The sequence below is a fragment of the Pseudoliparis swirei genome, chromosome 20, assembly GCF_029220125.1.
Source record: "Pseudoliparis swirei isolate HS2019 ecotype Mariana Trench chromosome 20, NWPU_hadal_v1, whole genome shotgun sequence".
NCBI lineage: Eukaryota > Metazoa > Chordata > Actinopteri > Perciformes > Liparidae > Pseudoliparis > Pseudoliparis swirei.
In genome coordinates, this window is record NC_079407.1 from 653,838 (window position 1) to 676,763 (window position 22,926).

Genomic DNA, 22,926 nt, shown 5'->3' on the forward strand with positions numbered 1-22,926 from the left:
TAGTTTGACGTGTTTTCACGTAGTTTGGCGTGTTTTCACGTAGTTTGATGTGTTTGACGTTGTGAAGAAGTTGATCAACCAAATCAAAGTGAAACAACAAAAGGTTTTCCTCCGATTGATCCAGAAGTTTCCTGTTAAATCAGATCAAATCAACGTTAATGCTGCTTCAGATGGAACACATCAACTCTTCTTAAAGCTTTTGTTTACAGACAGAACTCCCATGACTCGTCTCTCCTGAGCCACACCGGTTTGTGAAACAGCTCTGAGACTACAATACCCATGAGCCTCGGCGGCCACAGACCAGAGTCCAGAATCCACAGCTTCAAAGCGCTAAAAGAACCTCCAACAAACGTTCAGACTGGAAGACCGTCAGCGAGGTAGACCAGTAACATAGTGGGAGCAGATACTGGGCCCCTAAAGACTCCAGGGACCTTTGAAGCCCTACAGACATTCAGTAATAACCTGAAGACCCCATACCTTCAGGTACCACTGAAAATCCTCTACCATTGAAGAGTACGGACCTCCAGGGACCCCTGAAGATCCCAGACTTCTAGAAACCCCGGAAGTACAGAGACCTACAGGAACCCTTGGAGCGCACAAACCTCCAGGCACCTTTGAAGACCCCAGACCTCCAATTTATAGAGTTAAGATTTCAGCCCACAGCTGACTCATTCAGTTTTTGGTGATTTGCTGGTGAAAAGATCAGATACAAGTTCAGTTCACGTCCTTTTCCTCAACAGAGTTTTAAATTAGGCTCAAAGTTTGCCGTTGTGTAAAAACAATGAAACCTTTCATCACGTTGCATAAATGAAGCTCTTCCTGTCCGTCTTTGTGCCGAGTCGGCAGACGACTCGTTCTCTAGTGCTTCTTGTTGATTCGCCGTGATCTCCTCAGGCCACGCCTCCTGCGTTGGTTCTGGTTGGACATCCAGGACCGCAGAAAGTACTTGTCGGGGCTCCTCCGGCGGCTGGCGGTCTGGTTCTCGCGGTCGAACTGTCTCTGCAGCTTCAGGGCGATGGCTCGGTCCTGGCGCTCCTGCTGGATTTGACGTACGTACCGCTCGTCAAAGGCCTCCTGGCTGGCGGACCGGCTCCTCTTCAGGTCCGAGTCCCGTTCCGAGTTCAGGTGCTTCGTCTTCTGTTCCCGCTTCTTGCCCCTCCTTGAGGTAGACTGGTTATGGAGGCTACTGTCAGACTCCTTCCTCGGACTCTGCGAGTCCTTTGGCACAAATTTACAGGACTGGAAACCAGAGTTCTTAGCGTACGGTGAGAATGACTGTTTTCGGTTAAATATCGATCCTCCGCTGCCGGATTCGGGAGCGCCGCCCGTCGGCTCTGAGTCTGAACTCCCTCTGAAAGTGGCCTCGCTGCTGTAGCGGATCGCTGGGACACGGATCTTCACAGACTGTTTCTGGAAGGAGACCGTGTCTCCGGCCGGAGGCTCGAACAGCAGCCTCCTCTTGTTGGCGGCCCTCATGCTGCCTCCGGCGCGCCTCCTGGCGTCCTCCCCCCCAGCGCTCTTGTCTTGGAGCTCGTTGACGGGGCTCGTCAGCGTCGCCTTGGAGTTCACCTTGAGGCTCTGGCGGTCGAGTTCTATCTGCCTCCACTTCTGCAGGACGGCGGGACTGGCCTCGTAGCTGGTGGCTTTCTGCAGGCCGCGGCTCAAGTTCCTGGGCGTGGACTTCACGATGGTGGGCTCCAGCAGACGTCCGTCCGGCAGACGTTTAGGCGGCGTGCACGGCGAGCAGACAATGGGTTTGAAGTGGTTGAGTTCTTCGGAGATGCTGTCGTTGCTCTCGGGGCTGATGGAGCGCTCGGGGCGGGACGGGGGGGCGACGCCCACGGGTATCGCCGACGAGACGACAGCACGCCAGGCGAGCCGGCGGTCAGCGGTGATGGGAGCCGAGACGGAGCGGCTGTTCTCCGAGGAGAGAAGGATTCCTGCTGCGTAACTGTGACTGATGCCGACCTGAAGGAGCAGAGAGGAGCACACCTTCAGGTTCTGTCACGCAGCGGATAAGAAGAAATAAACTGGTTGTATAGAAGTCTATGCTTCATGTGTAAAAGATGCATTCTCCCTCAGGACCACCAGGGGGCTCCTTTGGTTGTATAGAAGTCTATGCTTCATGTGTAAAAGATGCATTCTCCCTCATGACCACCAGGGGGCTCCTCTGGTTGTATAGAAGTCTAGGCTTCATGTGTTAGAGCTGCATTCTCTCTCCTGACCACCAGGGGGCGACTCCTCTGGTTGTATAGAAGTCTGTGCTTCATGTGTTAAAGCTGCATTCTCTCTCCTGACCACCAGGGGGCTCCTCTGGTTGTATAGAAGTATATGCTTCATGTGTAAAAGATGCATTCCCTCTCATGACCACCAGGGGGCTCCTCTGGTTGTATAGAAGTCTAGGCTTCATGTGTTAGAGCTGCATTCTCTCTCCTGACCACCAGGGGGCGACTCCTCTGGTTGTATAGAAGTCTGTGCTTCATGTGTTAAAGCTGCATTCTCTCTCCTGACCACCAGGGGGCTCCTCTGGTTGTATAGAAGTCTATGCTTCATGTGTTAGAGCTGCATTCTCCATCCTGGCCACCAGGGGGCGACTCCTCTGGTTGTATAGAAGTCTATGCTTCATGTGTTAGAGCTGCATTCTCTCTCCTGACCACCAGGGGGCGACTCCTCTGGTTGTATAGAAGTCTATGCTTCATGTGTTAAAGCTACATTCTCTCTCCTGACCACCAGGGGGCTCCTCTGGTTGTATAGAAGTCTATGCTTCATGTGTGAGAGTAAACGTTCTTCTGAAGGAACTATATGTCTGAATCTATCCAAGGTGGGTCACTTACGCGGGCCACGAGGGCCCCGGGGACGGCCTTGTTCTTCCCCCCTCGGTCCTCCACCGGCTCGCTGCAGCTCTGGCTCCTCTGAGCACCGCTGAAGAAGAAGCACACGGTCAGCTGGTCTCACGGCGGCGACGTGACTCCATGAGTCGCCGAGCTCACCTGGAGAGGGCGGCGCAGCTTTTGGTTTTCCTGATGAAGGCTGAGATGTTTCTGACCCTCCTGCTGACCGGCTCCTCGTTCTCAGAGTCGGACAGAAGCTGAAGAGCAAGAACCACGAGAACCTCTTGAGTTCTGCCCACACCTGTATATATATATGTATGTGTATATATACATATATATGTATATATACGTATATATATACATATATATCTACATATATATGTATATATATACGTATATATATACATATATATCTACATATATACAGTATATATGTATATATACATATATATATACATATATATGTATATATATACACATATATAGATACATATATGTATACGACCGTTCAAAAGTTTGGGGTCACTTAGAAATGTCTTTATTCTTCAAAGAAAAGCACTGTTTTTTCAATGAAGATAACATTAAATCAATCAGAAATACACTCTCTACATTGTTAATGTGGTAAATGACTATTCTAGGTGAAACGTCTGGTTTCTAATGACATATCTCCAGAGGTGTATAGAGGCCCATTTCATCATCACTCCAGTGTTCTGATGGTACATTGTGTTATCGCCTTAGAAGACTAATGTCTGATTAGAAAACCCGTGCAATTATGTTAGCACAGCTGAAAACAGTTATGCTGGTGATATAAGCTAAAAAACTGGCCTTCCTTTGAGCTTGAAGTTTGAAGAACAAAATTAATACTTCAAATATTAATCATTATTTCTAACCTTGTCAATGTCTTGACTATATGTTCTATTCAATTTTCAATTCATTTATGAATAAAAGTGAGTTGTCATGGAAGACACGAAATTGTCTGGATGACCCCAAACTTTTGAACGGTAGTGTATATATGTATATATATATATATGTATGTACTGTATATATGTATTCATGTATGTATATATGTATACATGTCGTGCCGTACCTGCTCTTCATCGTGTCGGCCTGACTCGTCCTTGCAGCTCGTCTTCATCTTGTCTCTTTCATTGGACGTCACCTGAAACACAAACCACCCACAGTCAGTGAATGCACCGCACGCTGCTGCGTTCACTGACTCCAGTCGCAGAAGGGACGACTGTGAGTCGGTGGTTTCAGGTCCGATCCCAGCACACTGCCCTAGCCGATGTGTCCATGGGCAAGGCACTTAACCCCGAGCTGAATGCGGTGCGTACGCACCTTGTGTTTGCCGGCAGCTCCGGATGAAACGTCTCGGCCTTTAAGGACCAGAGACACAGCGCCCTCTGGAGGACAGGAAGACACAAGACATGAACATAGACAATGACATCGAGGAACAATAGGATCTACATGTCTGAGCTCCTTCCTCTATCTCCAAGGCTCCTAGAGGAACCTCATCTCCTTACCCTATCTCTAAGGCTCCTAGAGGAACCTCATCTCCTTCCTCTATCTCTAAGGCTCCTAGAGGAACCTCATCTCCTTCCTCTATCTCTAAGGCTCCTAGAGGAACCTCATCTCCTTACTCTATCTCTAAGGCTCCTAGAGGAACCTCATCTCCTTCCTCTATCTCCAAGGCTCCTAGAGGAACCTCATCTCCTTACTCTATCTCTAAGGCTCCTACAGAGGAACCTCATCTCCTTACCCTATCTCTAAGGCTCCTAGAGGAACCTCATCTCCTTCCTCTATCTCTAAGGCTCCTAGAGGAACCTCATCTCCTTACTCTATCTCTAAGGCTCCTAGAGGAACCTCATCTCCTTCCTCTATCTCCAAGGCTCCTAGAGGAACCTCATCTCCTTACTCTATCTCTAAGGCTCCTACAGAGGAACCTCATCTCCTTACCCTATCTCTAAGGCTCCTAGAGGAACCTCATCTCCTTCCTCTATCTCTAAGGCTCCTAGAGGAACCTCATCTCCTTACTCTATCTCTAAGGCTCCTACAGAGGAACCTCATCTCCTTACCCTATCTCTAAGGCTCCTAGAGGAACCTCATCTCCTTCCTCTATCTCTAAGGCTCCTAGAGGAACCTCGTCTCCTTCCTCTATCTCTAAGGCTCCTACAGAGGAACCTCATCTCCTTACTCTATCTCTAAGGCTCCTAGAGGAACCTCATCTCCTTACTCTATCTCTAAGGCTCCTAGAGGAACCTCATCTCCTTTCTCTATCTCTAAGGCTCCTAGAGGAACCTCATCTCCTTCCTCTATCTCTAAGGCTCCTAGAGGAACCTCATCTCCTTCCTCTATCTCTAAGGCTCCTAGAGGAGCCTCATCTTCTTCCTCTATCTCTAAGGCTCCTAGAGGAGCCTCATCTTCTTCCTCTATCTCTAAGGCTCCTAGAGGAACCTCATCTCCTTCCTCTATCTCTAAGGCTCCTAGAGGAACCTCATCTCCTTCCTCTATCTCTAAGGCTCCCAGAGGAACCTCATCTCCTTACTCTATCTCTAAGGCTCCTAGAGGAACCTCATCTCCTTACTCTATCTCTAAGGCTCCTAGAGGAACCTCATCTCCTTACTCTATCTCTAAGGCTCCTAGAGGAACCTCATCTCCTTACTCTATCTCCAAGGCTCCTAGAGGAACCTTATCTCCTTCCTCTATCTCTAAGGCTCCTACAGAGGAACCTCATCTCCTTACTCTATCTCCAAGGCTCCTAGAGGAACCTCATCTCCTTCCTCTATCTCTAAGGCTCCTACAGAGGAACCTCATCTCCTTCCTCTATCTCTAAGGCTCCTAGAGGAACCTCATCTCCTTACTCTATCTCTCAGGCTCCTAGAGGAACCTCATCTCCTTACCCTATCTCTAAGGCTCCCAGAGGAACCTCATCTCCTTACTCTATCTCTAAGGCTCCTACAGAGGAACCTCATCTCCTTACCCTATCTCTAAGGCTCCTAGAGGAACCTCATCTCCTTACTCTATCTCTCAGGCTCCTAGAGGAACCTCATCTCCTTCCTCTATCTCTAAGGCTCCTAGAGGAACCTCATCTCCTTCCTCTATCTCTAAGGCTCCTAGAGGAACCTCATCTCCTTACTCTATCTCTAAGGCTCCTAGAGGAACCTCATCTCCTTCCTCTATCTCTAAGGCTCCTACAGAGGAACCTCATCTCCTTCCTCTATCTCTAAGGCTCCCAGAGGAACCTCATCTCCTTCCTCTATCTCTAAGGCTCCTAGAGGAACCTCATCTCCTTACTCTATCTCTAAGGCTCCTACAGAGGAACCTCATCTCCTTCCTCTATCTCTAAGGCTCCTAGAGGAACCTCATCTCCTTCCTCTATCTCTAAGGCTCCTAGAGGAACCTCATCTCCTTACCCTATCTCTAAGGCTCCTAGAGGAACCTCATCTCCTTACTCTATCTCTAAGGCTCCTAGAGGAACCTCATCTCCTTACTCTATCTCTAAGGCTCCTAGAGGAACCTCATCTCCTTCCTCTATCTCTAAGGCTCATACAGAGGAACCTCATCTCCTTCCTCTATCTCTAAGGCTCCCAGAGGAACCTCATCTCCTTACTCTATCTCTCAGGCTCCTAGAGGAACCTCATCTCCTTACTCTATCTCTAAGGCTCCTAGAGGAACCTCATCTCCTTCCTCTATCTCTAAGGCTCCTACAGAGGAACCTCATCTCCTTACTCTATCTCTAAGGCTCCTAGAGGAACCTCATCTCCTTACCCTATCTCTAAGGCTCCTAGAGGAACCTCATCTCCTTCCTCTATCTCTAAGGCTCCTAGAGGAACCTCATCTCCTTACTCTATCTCTAAGGCTCCTACAGAGGAACCTCATCTCCTTCCTCTATCTCTAAGGCTCCTAGAGGAACCTCATCTCCTTACCCTATCTCTAAGGCTCCTAGAGGAACCTCATCTCCTTCCTCTATCTCTAAGGCTCCTAGAGGAACCTCGTCTCCTTCCTCTATCTCTAAGGCTCCTACAGAGGAACCTCATCTCCTTACTCTATCTCTAAGGCTCCTAGAGGAACCTCATCTCCTTACTCTATCTCTAAGGCTCCTAGAGGAACCTCATCTCCTTTCTCTATCTCTAAGGCTCCTAGAGGAACCTCATCTCCTTCCTCTATCTCTAAGGCTCCTAGAGGAACCTCATCTCCTTCCTCTATCTCTAAGGCTCCTAGAGGAGCCTCATCTTCTTCCTCTATCTCTAAGGCTCCTAGAGGAGCCTCATCTTCTTCCTCTATCTCTAAGGCTCCTAGAGGAACCTCATCTCCTTACTCTATCTCTAAGGCTCCTAGAGGAACCTCATCTCCTTCCTCTATCTCTAAGGCTCCCAGAGGAACCTCATCTCCTTACTCTATCTCTAAGGCTCCTAGAGGAACCTCATCTCCTTACTCTATCTCTAAGGCTCCTAGAGGAACCTCATCTCCTTACTCTATCTCTAAGGCTCCTAGAGGAACCTCATCTCCTTACTCTATCTCTAAGGCTCCTAGAGGAACCTCATCTCCTTCCTCTATCTCTAAGGCTCCTACAGAGGAACCTCATCTCCTTACTCTATCTCAAAGGCTCCTAGAGGAACCTCATCTCCTTCCTCTATCTCTAAGGCTCCTAGAGGAACCTCATCTCCTTACTCTATCTCTAAGGCTCCTAGAGGAACCTCATCTCCTTACTCTATCTCTAAGGCTCCTAGAGGAACCTCATCTCCTTACTCTATCTCTAAGGCTCCCAGAGGAACCTCATCTCCTTACTCTATCTCTAAGGCTCCTACAGAGGAACCTCATCTCCTTCCTCTATCTCTAAGGCTCCTAGAGGAACCTCATTTCCTTACCATATCTCTCAGGCTCCTAGAGGAACCTCATCTCCTTACTCTATCTCTAAGGCTCCTAGAGGAACCTCATCTCCTTCCTCTATCTCTAAGGCTCCTAGAGGAACCTCATCTCCTTACTCTATCTCTAAGGCTCCTAGAGGAACCTCATCTCCTTCCTCTATCTCTAAGGCTCCTACAGAGGAACCTCATCTCCTTCCTCTATCTCTAAGGCTCCCAGAGGAACCTCATCTCCTTCCTCTATCTCTAAGGCTCCTAGAGGAACCTCATCTCCTTACTCTATCTCTAAGGCTCCTAGAGGAACCTCATCTCCTTCCTCTATCTCTAAGGCTCCTAGAGGAACCTCATCTCCTTCCTCTATCTCTAAGGCTCCTAGAGGAACCTCATCTCCTTACTCTATCTCTAAGGCTCCTAGAGGAACCTCATCTCCTTACTCTATCTCTAAGGCTCCTAGAGGAACCTCATCTCCTTACTCTATCTCTAAGGCTCCTAGAGGAACCTCATCTCCTTCCTCTATCTCTAAGGCTCCTACAGAGGAACCTCATCTCCTTCCTCTATCTCTAAGGCTCCCAGAGGAACCTCATCTCCTTACTCTATCTCTCAGGCTCCTAGAGGAACCTCATCTCCTTACTCTATCTCTAAGGCTCCTAGAGGAACCTCATCTCCTTCCTCTATCTCTAAGGCTCCTACAGAGGAACCTCATCTCCTTACTCTATCTCTAAGGCTCCTAGAGGAACCTCATCTCCTTACCCTATCTCTAAGGCTCCTAGAGGAACCTCATCTCCTTCCTCTATCTCTAAGGCTCCTAGAGGAACCTCATCTCCTTACTCTATCTCTAAGGCTCCTACAGAGGAACCTCATCTCCTTCCTCTATCTCTAAGGCTCCTAGAGGAACCTCATCTCCTTACCCTATCTCTAAGGCTCCTAGAGGAACCTCATCTCCTTACTCTATCTCTAAGGCTCCTAGAGGAACCTCATCTCCTTCCTCTATCTCTAAGGCTCCTAGAGGAACCTCATCTCCTTCCTCTATCTCTAAGGCTCCTAGAGGAACCTCATCTCCTTACCCTATCTCTAAGGCTCCTAGAGGAACCTCATCTCCTTACTCTATCTCTCAGGCTCCTAGAGGAACCTCATCTCCTTACCCTATCTCTAAGGCTCCCAGAGGAACCTCATATCCTTACTCTATCTCTCAGGCTCCTAGAGGAACCTCATCTCCCTACTCTATCTCTAAGGCTCCTAGAGGTACCTCATCTCCTTACTCTATCTCTAAGGCTCCTAGAGGAACCTCATCTCCTTACTCTATCTCTAAGGCTCCTAGAGGAACCTCATCTCCTTCCTCTATCTCTAAGGCTCCTAGAGGAACCTCATCTCCTTACTCTATCTCTAAGGCTCCTAGAGGAACCTCATCTCCTTCCTCTATCTCTAAGGCTCCTACAGAGGAACCTCATCTCCTTACTCTATCTCTAAGGCTCCTAGAGGAACCTCATCTCCTTACTCTATCTCTAAGGCTCCTACAGAGGAACCTCATCTCCTTACTCTATCTCTAAGGCTCCTAGAGGAACCTCATCTCCTTACTCTATCTCTAAGGCTCTAGAGGAACCTCATCTCCTTACTCTATCTCTAAGGCTCCTAGAGGAACCTCATCTCCTTCCTCTATCTCTAAGGCTCCTAGAGGAACCTCATCTCCTGACTCTATCTCTAAGGCTCCTAGAGGAACCTCATCTCCTTCCTCTATCTCTAAGGCTCCGAGAGAAACCTCATCTCCTTCCTCTATCTCTAAGGCTCCTAGAGGAACCTCATCTCCTTACTCTATCTCTAAGGCTCCTAGAGGAACCTCATCTCCTTACTCTATCTCTAAGGCTCCTAGAGGAACCTCATCTCCTTACTCTATCTCTAAGGCTCCTAGAGGAACCCCATCTCCTTACTCTATCTCTAAGGCTCCTACAGAGGAACCTCATCTCCTTCCTCTATCTCTAAGGCTCCCAGAGGAACCTCATCTCCTTACTCTATCTCTCAGGCTCCTAGAGGAACCTCATCTCCTTACTCTATCTCTAAGGCTCCTAGAGGAACCTCATCTCCTTCCTCTATCTCTAAGGCTCCTACAGAGGAACCTCATCTCCTTACTCTATCTCTAAGGTCCTAGAGGAACCTCATCTCCTTACCCTATCTCTAAGGCTCTAGAGGAACCTCATCTCCTTCCTCTATCTCTAAGGCTCCTAGAGGAACCTCATCTCCTTACTCTATCTCTAAGGCTCCTACAGAGGAACCTCATCTCCTTCCTCTATCTCTAAGGCCCTAGAGGAACCTCATCTCCTTACTCTATCTCTAAGGCTCCTAGAGGAACCTCATCTCCTTACTCTATCTCTAAGGCTCCTAGAGGAACCTCATCTCCTTCCTCTATCTCTAAGGCTCCTACAGAGGAACCTCATCTCCTTCCTCTATCTCTAAGGCTCCTAGAGGAACCTCATCTCCTTACCCTATCTCTAAGGCTCCTAGAGGAACCTCATCTCCTTACTCTATCTCTCAGGCTCCTAGAGGAACCTCATCTCCTTACCCTATCTCTAAGGCTCCCAGAGGAACCTCATATCCTTACTCTATCTCTCAGGCTCCTAGAGGAACCTCATCTCCCTACTCTATCTCTAAGGCTCCTCATTTTTGATGAGAATTGTTATTATTTAGATTTAATGTGGTCCTGTCTTCCATGGACAATGGTTTTATTTTGCTGAGGGAAGTGGAAGTGCAGAGACAGATCAGAAGGCAAATGTGTGTGTTCTGTTGTCTTTGCAGAATAAATAAGTGCTGGGAAAATCCACCATCTGAGCCGACTTCTTCCATGCCGTTCCACATCTGTAACATCTGCTCTGAACCTCTTTCATGTGAGGGTGAAACTCTTTATTTTGCAAACCTCTAAACCCAACCCAATGTTTCTTAAAGAATTCTGCTCTGAACCTCTCATGCCCAAAGTTACAGTGTGTTGATAATTGTTGTTGGACAGTGTTGAGCACGTGTGTTCTTGAAATAAAGCTTTTTTTACAATATTCGCTCCTCTCTACCCCAGTGTCCCCCATAGCACATCCTCCCCCGGGCCCTCCTCCTCCCTCACCCAGTGTCCCCCATAGCCCATCCCTCCCTGGGCCTCCCCTCTCACCCAGTGTCCCCATAGCACATCCTCTGCCTGCCTCCCCTCACCCAGTGTCCCCATAGCACATCCTCCCCCGCCTCTCACCCAGTGTCCCCATAGCCCATCCCTCCCGGGCCTCCCTCACCCAGTCCCATATAGCTCATCCTCCCCCGGCCTCCCTCTCACCCAGTGTCCCCATAGCACATCCCTCCCTGGGCCTCTCCCACCCAGTGTCCCCCAGCACATCCTCCGGCCTCCTCTCACCAGTGTCCCCATACATCCCTCCCCTGGGCCTCCCCTCACCCAGTGTCCCCATAGCACATCCCTCCCCGGGGCCCCTCTCACCCAGTGTGTCCCCATAGCACATCCTCCTGGCCTCCTCTCACCAGTGTCCCCATAGCCCATCCCTCCCCGGGCCTCCCTCACCCAGTGTCCCCATACATCCCTCCCTCAGGGCCTCCTCTCACCCAGTGTCCCCTATAGCACATCCCTCCCCGGCCTCCTCTCACCCAGTGTCCTATGCACATCCTCCCCCGGGCCTCCCCTCTCACCCAGTGTCCCCCATAGACATCCCTCCCTGCCTCCTCCGCCCACCCAGTGTCCCCATAGCACATCCTCTTCCCGGGCCTCCCTCTCACCCAGTGTCCCCATAGCCTGTCCTCCTCCAAATTCTCCCTCTCACCCAGTGTCCCCATAGCACATCCCTCCCGGGCCTCCCTCTCTCACCCAGTGTCCCCCCTACCCCATCCCCTCCCGCCTCCTCACCCAGTGTCCCCCATAGCCTATCCCTCCCTGGGCCTCCTCCTCACCCAGTGTCCCTGCTAGCACATCCTCCCCTGGGGCCTCCCCTCTCACCCAGTGTGCCCTCCCATAGCATATCCTCCCCGGCCTCCCTCTCACCCAGTGTCCCCCATAGCCCATCCTCCCTCTGCCTCCCTCTCACCCAAAAGTCCCCTCATAGCAATATCCTCCCCGGGCCTCCCCTCACCCAGTGTCCCCCATAGCACATCCCTCCCGGGGCCTCCCCTCTCACCCAGTGTCCCCATAGCCCATCCTCCCTCGGGCCCCTCCCACCCAGTGTCTCTATACATCCTCCCCCCGGCTCCCTCTCACCCAGTGTCCCCAGCATCCCCGGCCTCAAATTTGTGTCCCCCATAGCCTGGTCCTCCCCCGGGCCTCTCACCAGTGTCTCTATAGCCCATCCTCCCGGGCCTCCCTCCTCACCCAGTGTCTCTGCCAGCACATCCTCCCGGCCTCCTCTCTCACCCAGTGTCCCCCTGTATAGTACCCTCCTCCCTCAGCCTCCTCTTCACCCAGTGGCCCCCATAGTACCCTCCCTCGCCTCCCTCCTCACCCAGTCCCTCCCAGAGCTCCAGGAGTGCCCTGTCCACTGCCACTAATTGGGAACAATCATGCTAAGCAGAAGAGGAGTCGTATAATAACCTTATACAAGTTATCAATATTTCCAGCAGTGCAAACAAAAAATAGGTTCAATAACGGTCTCCTAAATATTCATCTCTGTCAATTAAAGCTGTGTTACTGAATGATTTTAATGATAATCACTACTGATTTATGTTGCTCAACTGAACCCAATATTTATGGTACTGTGTCTCTGTCTGAAATTTAAATCAACCTCCAAAGCTCATGTTAATACTCACATTCCTCCCAGCACCTGCCCAGAGGGAGAAGCGTCATCTCTGAATCGAGTCAGATATCTAGTTAATCCTCAACCAAAATTACATTATAAATTTATATTTGAAAGCTCGAAAGTTCTCAGCTCTCACACATCCAACCTGGAAAACACTTAACGACTTCAGATTCTAAAACGCCACCAGGTCCAGATATTCGTGAAAGCCATATCTGGAAATTCTAACTCTTATATCTGAGTCAGGGTTCCTTAAACTGATAAAGTTATTATTGTGAGAGATTTTGAATATCCATGTGGGATGCTGATAATGATTGCTCTTAGTGTTTACTTCCACCATCTCCTTGACCCGATTGGTTTTGTCAGAGAACAGAAACCCACCCCACAGCTTCTTTGGCCATTGATCTTGTTCTTACTTATGATGCTTAATATTGAGTGAGCTGGAACGTTTTCCCAGTTAGAATCTCTTCAGTCGGTCGGCCAACTTCATAATTTTAATTTATACTACCGAGGAATTCCTGCTAGTCAAAAGTTTTTCACAATGATGTCTAATCAGATAGTGCTGTAGCTAAATTTAAAGGTTGTATTCCTTCTTGTATTTGATTCATACCACGCCTCAATATAACAGAGGACTCCTGGTTCAAATTAGTCCCAGATTGATCATCTGCTGATGTGAAAGCACAGGCTCTGAGAATACACTGGACCTGATAGCCCTCTGAAGAAGAAGACAGTGAGGAAGAGGAGGTTTGCTCCTGGTATAACCCCTTTATCTCGCAAACCGGAAGAAACGGTCATTTAAAGTTTTCTGAACGACAGGAAGTGCCCAACTAATCTGGAAGAACCTCCGGCCAGTTTGGCGAGATAGTCTTAAAACATAAGAAGGCCCTCCCACATGCCACAGAGCAGCCCATACCATCAGTAATAGGTAGTGGCCAAGAACAACCCCAGGTTTCTTCACTGTGCCAGGCTGACAGAGAGTCAGCAGCCTGCGGTGGAGCCGGCATTCTATAGACCCAGTGGCATGGACTTTGAACTTTTAACGAAAAGATTTAACTAATAGGCCAGACCACGAATCTCTTGCCCGCAACCAGTGATCGTCTAAGTGGAATGGCTTTTGAAAATCACATGCTCCTGGTATATTTGAGGAGCTTTTTCTCCCATCAACCGACCAATTATCTTCAATGGCTTTACCAACATCGCCTAATTGTCTCTTGGACCTCATCCTATCGAAAATGTTTAAAGACGTTTTCGCCTTTTAATTGGCGCAAGCTCTCTATTAGATATTATCAATGTGTCTCATACAGCCACGCGACCACCCTTCATGGTGTCGTTATTAAACCTCCCAGCCCACCTGGATCCAGAGTATTACAATCCACAGACCGATCTCTAACCCCTCCAAGATCCTTGAGAAAGGGTCGCAAATCAGCCAGCTAATTTTCTACATCATAACAGTTTGCCTTGAAATTTCAAATCAGATTTAGAAAAACACCACAGCACCAAGACGCACTGGTGAAAATTACAAATGACCTCTTAATGCGCGATAAAGGACCCTTCAACCGTCTTGTTTAGACCTAGTACGTATCTAATGTTGCATGAACTCGTTACAGAGACTGAGCAGTCGACCAGCATTTCAGCACGCACACCACTTGGTTTAAACTTATTTAACAGACTTCATCTCACCGCCTATGTAAACTCGATAACCACCACCATCACGGTGCTCCACAAGGTTCTGTGTTTGGGAATTTGTTTTATTTACCTTATATGCTTCCTAAGTAATATATTTGAAAGACTCCATAAACCCTCATTGTTATGCAGATGATATCAACCATATTCCATCGAGCAAAACAGAGTAGAGCAAACCAACCCGTAAAATCAAGCGTACGTCTTAAAGACATAAAACAAGGACACCTGGGCAACTTTGACGAACTTGACAAACCAAGCAATTTTAATCGCCCTGAGCACCAGAGATCAATTATCTATGATGGTTTCTGTAGACTTGCATTGCTCACATCCAACACCACCAAAGAATCTTGCCGCTATCTTCGATCGACTTGTCCTTTAACCCACGTAGCTAAACTCAAGGATCTACTCTTTCATTCACGAATATTCTCACAAAACCATACATCTCTAAGACCAAAAAGATGCAGAAAATTGGTCTACTTGCTCACATTGAGACTGGATTAAACCTTATTATCAGGCTGCTCTAATAAATCCTTAGGTCCCTCCAGCTGATCTCAGAATGCTGCAGCCGTGTTCTCACTAAAACTAAGAAACAGAGACTGCACCACCTGCACTAGCTCTGCACTGGCTCCCAGTGTAAATCAAGAATCACTTTAAATTTTCTAACGCACAAAGCCTTGATTGGTGATACCCACCACATTCTAAGGAGCTTAGAAAATTACATTGCCCCACTCAGAGAGCTGCGCTCACGTGGACCACGGTCTCGGAGTCTTAAAAGCAGAATGGGAGCCAGAGCTCAGTTATCAAGTCTCTTTATGGAACCAGCTTCCACTCTCAGTCCTGAGGCAGACACACCTCACAGAAGAGTAGACTTAAGACCCTCCTCTTGACACAGCTGAGAAGTTAGGGCTAAATCGTGGCCTGTCTCTGGAACCAGCTCCCTGACATGCTGCGAGTAGGCCTGCGCTGCCGGGGATTAGGATGCAATTGAGCACCCATCTCCTTTTCTCCTTAAGGATGAATGTTCGGCCCTCAATCACACTGCTAATAACTCTGCTTCCCCTGAAACCTTTGATCTATCTGCAACACGACTATGAGACCAGCATAGACCGGCCCTGCCTGATGGATCGTCCGGCCGAATTTTCAAGCTCAGCACCAATGTCCTTGAGACTCCACCCACCTCTCCCACCGCCACCGTCGATGGATCGTGGGAGGTTCCATCGTGAATATCAGAAACTATTCATATACACTCTGTCATATCTACTAGTCATTTTAACCCCACCTGTCCTTCTGTACACATTACATCTATTGCATCCATCCTACGAGAGGGATCCTCTCTCTGTTGCCTCCTTCCTTTTTCCCCGAAGGGTTTGGGAGTTTTTCCGGTCCCAGAGGTTTGGGGCAGGGATGTCTATGTACAGATTGTAAAGCACCTGGAGACAAATTTGTATCACTCAGAAATTGGAAGTGACAACAAACTGAATTAAAAATAAACTGAACAACACAATGGCCATGTTGAACTTATTGATGAAGAACAGGAACCTGAGGTCGTCATCATTGAAAATACTCTAATTGAAACCAAGATCAAAATAATTGATCAGGTGTTGAAACGTTCCGACATTATTGTTGTTATTATTATCAGAGACTCACAAACAAAACACACCAGCCTATTCTACCAACATGAACTGAGTAGCATGGTTGAGTACAGGTATTTATTGTTTACTAGATATTTATGTGTCAGGCGATCTATGTGTGTCTGTGTAGATGTGTGCATGTGTGTCTGTGTGTAAACGTATGTGTGTGTAGGTGTGTGTGTGTAGACGTGTGTGCATGTGTGTGTAGACGTGGTGAGATTATTTAATCGTTTACACTCAGCGACATTATAAATGTGTGTGGTATCAGTGTTGGTTAAAAAGAGTAATACTCTGTCAACAATAACAACAGAGGCCACCTCCTGACCTGAAGCTGCCCCAACATGATGTCACCTCAAAAAGAGAGAATGACGAAGCAGCACTCACGCTAGTACTGCTGCCGCCTGAGATACTTCAACCCATGTCTGGACAACAAGAATCATCTCAACCTGCCTGTATTTGGGCATCACCCACCTCTCTTCCTCCCTCTTCCTCTTCTTCCTCTCTTCTTCTGGGGTTTACCACTCCGCTGTTTCACCCTCCAGAGACCGCGATGGGCAGAGAAACGTCTTCACATTAAAGTCACACTATCTGGGTCAAGGTGACCGTAGCATCAACCCCACAACGTGACACATGGCTGAACATGGCTAAAACAAAACATGGCAGGAAGGAAACATGGTCATAAAACATAAACATGCTGTGAAACAATGTGGAAACATGGTCGTGAAACACGTTGAAACATGGCTGTGAAATGATGATCTGAAACATGGTCGAAACATGGCTGTGAAACATACGGAAATGACTGAAACATGACAACATGAAATATGGCTGAAACATGGTGGAACATGAAACAGGAAACATGGCCGAAACATGATCAGGAAACATATGCAAACATGGTCAGAAACATAGGAACATGGCTGTGAAACATGGTAAACATGGAATATGGTCAGAAACATGGCTGAAACATGGCCGTGAAAACATGGTGAAACATACGAAACATGGTTGCAACATGTTATGGCTGTGAAACATGGTCAGGAAACATGGTGAAACATGAGGAACACAGAAATATGAAACAATATCGTGAAACATATGAAAATATGACAGAAACATGGCCGTGAAACATGGCTGTGAAACATGGTGAAACATGGCCGCGAAACATTGCCGTGAAACATGGCGGTGAAACGTGGTTGTTTGACGTGTTTTCACGTAGTTTGGCGTGTTTTCACGTAGTTTGCCGCGTTTTCACGTAGTTTGACGTGTTTTCACGTAGTTTGGCGTGTTTTCACGTAGTTTGATGTGTTTGACGTTGTGAAGAAGTTGATCAACCAAATCAAAGTGAAACAACAAAAGGTTTTCCTCCGATTGATCCAGAAGTTTCCTGTTAAATCAGATCAAATCAACGTTAATGCTGCTTCAGATGGAACACATCAACTCTTCTTAAAGCTTTTGTTTACAGACAGAACTCCCATGACTCGTCTCTCCTGAGCCACACCGGTTTGTGAAACAGCTCTGAGACTACAATACCCATGAGCCTCGGCGGCCACAGACCAGAGTCCAGAATCCACAGCTTCAAAGCGCTAAAAGAACCTCCAACAAACGTTCAGACTGGAAGACCGTCAGCCGAGGTAGACCAGTAACATAGTGGGAGCAGATACTGGGCCCCTAAAGACTCCAGGGACCTTTGAAGCCCTACAGACATTCAGTAATAACCTGAAGACCCCATACCTTCAGGTACCACTGAAAATCCTCTACCATTGAAGAGTACGGACCTCCAGGGACCCCTGAAGATCCCAGACTTCTAGAAACCCCGGAAGTACAGAGACCTACAGGAACCCTTGGAGCGCACAAACCTCCAGGCACCTTTGAAGACCCCAGACCTCCAATTTATAGAGTTAAGATTTCAGCCCACAGCTGACTCATTCAGTTTTTGGTGATTTGCTGGTGAAAAGATCAGATACAAGTTCAGTTCACGTCCTTTTCCTCAACAGAGTTTTAAATTAGGCTCAAAGTTTGCCGTTGTGTAAAAACAATGAAACCTTTCATCACGTTGCATAAATGAAGCTCTTCCTGTCCGTCTTTGTGCCGAGTCGGCAGACGACTCGTTCTCTAGTGCTTCTTGTTGATTCGCCGTGATCTCCTCAGGCCACGCCTCCTGCGTTGGTTCTGGTTGGACATCCAGGACCGCAGAAAGTACTTGTCGGGCTCCTCAAAAAACTCTCTTAAAGTCGGGCATTTGTCTTTCTAGGGCCTTTAGAGATACTCTTTTTTCCTAAGGCTCCTAGAGGAACCTCATCTCCTTACTATATCTCTAAGGCCCCTAGAGGAACCTCATCTCCTTACTCTATCTCTAAGGCTCCTAGAGGAACCTCATCTCCTGACTCTATCTCTAAGGCTCCTACAGAGGACCCTCATCTCCTTACTCTATCTCTAAGGCTCCTAGAGGAACCTCATCTCCTTATTTATCTCTAAGGCTCCTAGAGGAACCTCATCTCCTTCCTCTATCTCTAAGGCTCCTATAGGAACCTCATCTCCTGACTCTATCTCTAAGGCTCCTACAGAGGAACCTCATCTCCTTACTCTATCTCTAAGGCTCCTAGAGGAACCTCATCTCCTTACCCTATCTCTAAGGCTCCTAGAGGAACCTCATCTCCTTACCCTATCTCTAAGGCTCCTAGAGGAACCTCATCTCCTTCCTCTATCTCTAAGGCTCCTAGAGGAACCTCATCTCCTTACTCTATCTCTAAGGCTCCTAGAGGAACCTCATCTCCTTCCTCGATCTCTAAGGCTCCTAGAGGAACCTCATCTCCTTACCCTATCTCTAAGGCTCCTAGAGGAACCTCATCTCCTTACTCTATCTCTAAGGCTCCTAGAGGAACCTCATCTCATTACTCTATCTCTAAGGCTCCTAGAGGAACCTCATCTCCTTACTCTATCTCTAAGGCTCCTAGAGGAACCTCATCTCCTTACTCTATCTCTAAGGCTCCTAGAGGAACCTCATCTCCTTACTCTATCTCTAAGGCTCCTAGAGGAACCTCATCTCATTACTCTATCTCTAAGGCTCCTAGAGGAACCTCATCTCATTACCCTATCTCTAAGGCTCCTACAGAGGAACCTCATCTCCTTACTCTATCTCTAAGGCTCCTAGAGGAACCTCATCTCATTACTCTATCTCTAAGGCTCCTAGAGGAACCTCATCTCCTTCCTCTATCTCTAAGGCTCCTAGAGGAACCTCATCTCCTTCCTCTATCTCTAAGGCTCCTACAGAGGAACCTCATCTCCTTACTCTATCTCTAAGGCTCCTAGAGGAACCTCATCTCCTTCCTCTATCTCTAAGGCTCCTAGAGGAACCTCATCTCCTTCCTCTATCTATAAGGCTCCTACAGAGGAACCTCATCTCCTTACCGTATCTCTAAGGCTCCTAGAGGAACCTCATCTCCTTACCCTATCTCTAAGGCTCCTAGAGGAACCTCATCTCCTTCCTCTATCTCTAAGGCTTCTACAGAGGAACCTCATCTCCTTCCTCTATCTCTAAGGCTCCTTGAGGAACCTCATGTGGTTAAATACTGTAGTACTTGTAGTACTTGTATACTGTAGGAATTGTAAACTGTAGTACTGGATTATTGTAATGTTGTCGTTGTACATCAGCTCCTCTACAGCCAACATGTCAGGACTTGTCCTCCAGCACTCGAACCCAGTGAGTTCTGAGGTCAGTTCTTTCTGCTTGTCTGATTCATGTGGGCCCACTCAGCTGACTGGAGGTCAGTTCTTACTGCTGGTCTGATTCATGTGGGCCCACTCAGCTGACTGGAGGTCAGTTCTTACTGCTGGTCTGATTCATGTGGGCCCACTCAGCTGACTGGAGGTCAGTTCTTACTGCTAGTCTGATTTATGTGGGCCCACTCAGCTGACTGGAGGTCAGTTCCTCCTGCAGGTTCATGACCTCCTGGTTAAACATCGAGTTACTCTACGAGGCTGATTCGTGACAGAAGTACCCGGCGGGCTGAGCTCCCCGGTACCCCCACTGACCTCTTGGGGTGTTGCGGTCCCTCCTGCCCGCCCCGCTGCTGCTCCTCTCGGGCTCGCTCCTCCTCCGGAGCCGCTCTCCACTGGCGGGGCGTCTCTGGGCTCGTCGGCCGGAGGGCGGGCTGTCACCGGGCCGCCCGCCCACGCACCTCTTCGGCTCGTTCTCCGGCGGACTGGACCGGGGCCCGCGCCCTGCTGCGGGCCAGTACCGGGGCTCGCCGCTGGCCGGTGTCCTGGGCCGTTCGGCGGACCCTGCGGTCGCCATCTTGCCTGGTGAGTCTTCTCGCTCTCAAAACAAACCCCGCCCTGCCGCCGACCGCGGTGCCGGAAGTCCTCTGACGTCACACTCCGGTAAGACTTCAAACGTTGACTAACATTTTAACAACAACTAACACTTTTACATCCTCAAACACATTGTCATCAAATTAATAAACACATTTAATGAATAACAATGAAAAGTGTTTAGGATCAGCAGGCGGCAGCGGAGTGCTGCTGAAACCGGAAGTAGATATATGTTACAGTCCAGGAAGAAAGAAGAACCACAACAACAATGGCGGAGAGCGGTGACACGAGCCAGAGCGGCAAAGTCAGGCTGTAGAGACACCTGACGACAGACAGGTTGTTTAAACCTTGATTCAAACCGGACACGTTCAGTATATATATATAGGAAATATTGAACGTTCCTTTAAAACATATATAAAACAATATATGTATATTTTCATATATTTACCTGTAAACTTAAAATTAAAATAGTATTAATGGAGTTTTTGAGGGGTTGAACTCCATTAATGTTGACCAAATAACACGAAAAGAAGTGCTAGGAATTCTTAAATGGAGTTAATACTATTTGGTATACTGTGTCTTTTTTTACCAGTTAAACTGCAGATAATAAGTTCATTTATATAATATTATACAATATTGTAATATATCAATTAACTTGAACTGAATAAATTAAAATCCTTTTAAAAAGTAAGCCATTAAACCATGAGACGATGATTAATAATGTGCACAACAGTCCTTTATTGTCCTACATCTAGGTAAACCTGCTCAATGGTGTTAATTAGTGTTTATTTGAATCTATTGATGTTTTGGAGCATCAGATCAAAGCCCTGAACCGTATGTCCCTGAACCCTCCTCAGGACACACCTGATTGACCTGCTGCTTTGCTCTGTGTGACCAGTCCTGGTCTGCTGGTCTGCTGGTCTCCTGGTCTGCTGGTCTCCTGGTCTCCTGGTCTCCTGGTCTCCTGGTCTGCTGGTCTGCTGGTCTCCTGGTCTCCTGGTCTCCTGGTCTGCTGGTCTGCTGGTCTCCTGGTCTCCTGGTCTCCTGGTCTGCTGGTCTCCTGGTCTGCTTGTCTGCTGGTCTGGTTCAGGTGTTGGATGCAGGGCGGCAGGCCGGTGGTGGAGGTGGTGCGTCTGGGCCTGGTCTCCTACCAGGAGGCTCTGTGGCTGCAGCAGTTCTACGTGAACCGGCATCGGTCCGGTCCAGCTCACACTCTCCTGCTGTGCCAGCACCCTCCGGTCTACACCACCGGGATCCGCCACCAGCCCTACCCGGCCCCCCTGCTGGACCGCCTGCGCCTGCTGGGGGCCGACGTGCAGCGCACCAACCGAGGAGGCCTCATCACCTTCCACGGGCCGGGACAGCTGGTCTGCTACCCGGTCCTCCACCTGGGCAGCTTCAAGAAGGTTTGAGTTCAATGTGTAATAATGTCTTGTCTAATGTCTTGATGCATACAGGGTCCTTAAAAAGTCTTAAAAAGTCTTAAATTGCTTTTCCAAAAAATAAGGCCTTAAAAAGTCTTAAATTGTCTTAAATTCAGATTGGATTGGTCTTAAATTTTGTGGGTGTCATGTCACTGCGAATATGAGGCAATCTGTTCCACCAGGTCTAATATTTTGCTCCGGTCGCTCTGGTGTCACCGGGGCCACGCCCCTTCTCTTAAAGGGGCCCCGCGTATTCGGTCCCATCCCCGACAACGTGAAGCATCGGCTACTTTAGAAAACATGGGGGATGCAAGTTCAACAACGGCTTGAAGAGAACGAGTGTTTCTGGTCCCGGTCGGTGAAATGCTTCTGAAGCTGCGTTGTGTGTCGGGAGACTTTCCAGCGGTGGAATCTCACGAGCAGAGCAAGAAGCACAGAGACTAGCGAAGGCCGCCAGCAGCGCTGAGGCTGCTGCTGCCGCTAGCTGCTGCTCCGCCGCTACCAACGCTACAACGCTGGAGGTCACCGGAGGAAATCCAGCGCCGTGCAACAAAGAGCTCATCACCGAAGACCAACCACGAGACTCTGGACCAGACCACCACGAGACTCTGGACCAGACCACCACGAGACTCTGGACCAGACCACCACGAGACTCTGGACCAGACCACCACGAGACTCTGGACCAGACCACCACGAGACTCTGGACCAGACCACCACGAGACTCTGGACCAGACCACCACGAGACTCTGAACCAGACCACCACGAGACTCTGGACCAGACCACCACGAGACTCTGAACCAGACCACCACGAGACTCTGAACCAGACCACCACGAGACTCTGGACCAGACCACCACGAGACTCTGGACCAGACCACCACGAGACTCTGGACCAGACCACCACGAGACTCTGGACCAGACCACCACGAGACTCTGGACCAGACCACCACGAGACTCTGAACCAGACCACCACGAGACTCTGGACCAGACCACCACGAGACTCTGGACCAGACCACCACGAGACTCTGGACCAGACCACCACGAGACTCTGGACCAGACCACCACGAGACTCTGGACCAGACCACCGCGAGCAGACAGCTGGACTTCATGTGCGTTCAGGAATCAGGATCCTGTGGAGCTCATGGGCCGTGACACCAGGACCGACTTCAGCACCTCAAAGTAGGTCTAACATAAATATATATGTATTAACTAACCTCTTGTATATGAGTATGTATCATATAGTTAAGCTTTACTCATGTGTCAAGTTAATAACAGCTATGCATAGGCGCACTACACATTAATTAGACCAACAAATAGTTTTAGAATGGCAGTAGAGTGGTGTTTACCTGTCAATATGTCTCCATAGTGTTCACTAGGCTCAAGGGATGGCTCACGTTGCTTAATTTGTAAAAATAGTTTTCATTCAT

At 48.5% G+C, this 22,926-nt stretch overlaps 2 protein-coding genes across 5 annotated transcripts; one reads left to right on the forward strand and one right to left on the reverse strand.

Annotated features, from left to right (window-relative positions):
* Window positions 1-379: 379 nt before the first annotated feature.
* rnf169 (ring finger protein 169) lies at window positions 380-20,146 on the reverse strand. The gene is made up of 6 exons (XM_056440748.1): window positions 19,800-20,146; window positions 4,170-4,234; window positions 3,919-3,990; window positions 2,991-3,088; window positions 2,835-2,922; window positions 380-1,968 (listed from the first exon to the last, which is right to left on the reverse strand). Exons 1-6 carry the CDS (start codon window positions 20,059-20,061, stop codon window positions 859-861), a joined length of 1,695 nt encoding a protein of 564 aa, XP_056296723.1. The 5' UTR covers window positions 20,062-20,146; the 3' UTR covers window positions 380-858.
* Window positions 20,058-21,958, forward strand: lipt2 (lipoyl(octanoyl) transferase 2). Of its 4 annotated transcripts, none has more exons than XM_056440756.1 (3): window positions 20,059-20,147; window positions 20,263-20,414; window positions 20,936-21,958. In XM_056440756.1, the coding sequence occupies exon 3, from the start codon at window positions 21,176-21,178 to the stop codon at window positions 21,488-21,490; it is 315 nt and encodes a 104-aa protein (XP_056296731.1). In that variant the 5' UTR covers window positions 20,059-20,147; window positions 20,263-20,414; window positions 20,936-21,175; the 3' UTR covers window positions 21,491-21,958. The 4 variants fall into 4 exon arrangements, with proteins under 4 accessions (XP_056296732.1, XP_056296731.1, XP_056296729.1 ...); XM_056440754.1 differs by having other exon boundaries at window positions 20,977-21,958; XM_056440755.1 differs by having other exon boundaries at window positions 20,130-20,147; window positions 20,256-20,414; window positions 20,977-21,958.
* The last annotated feature ends 968 nt before the right edge of the window (window positions 21,959-22,926 follow it).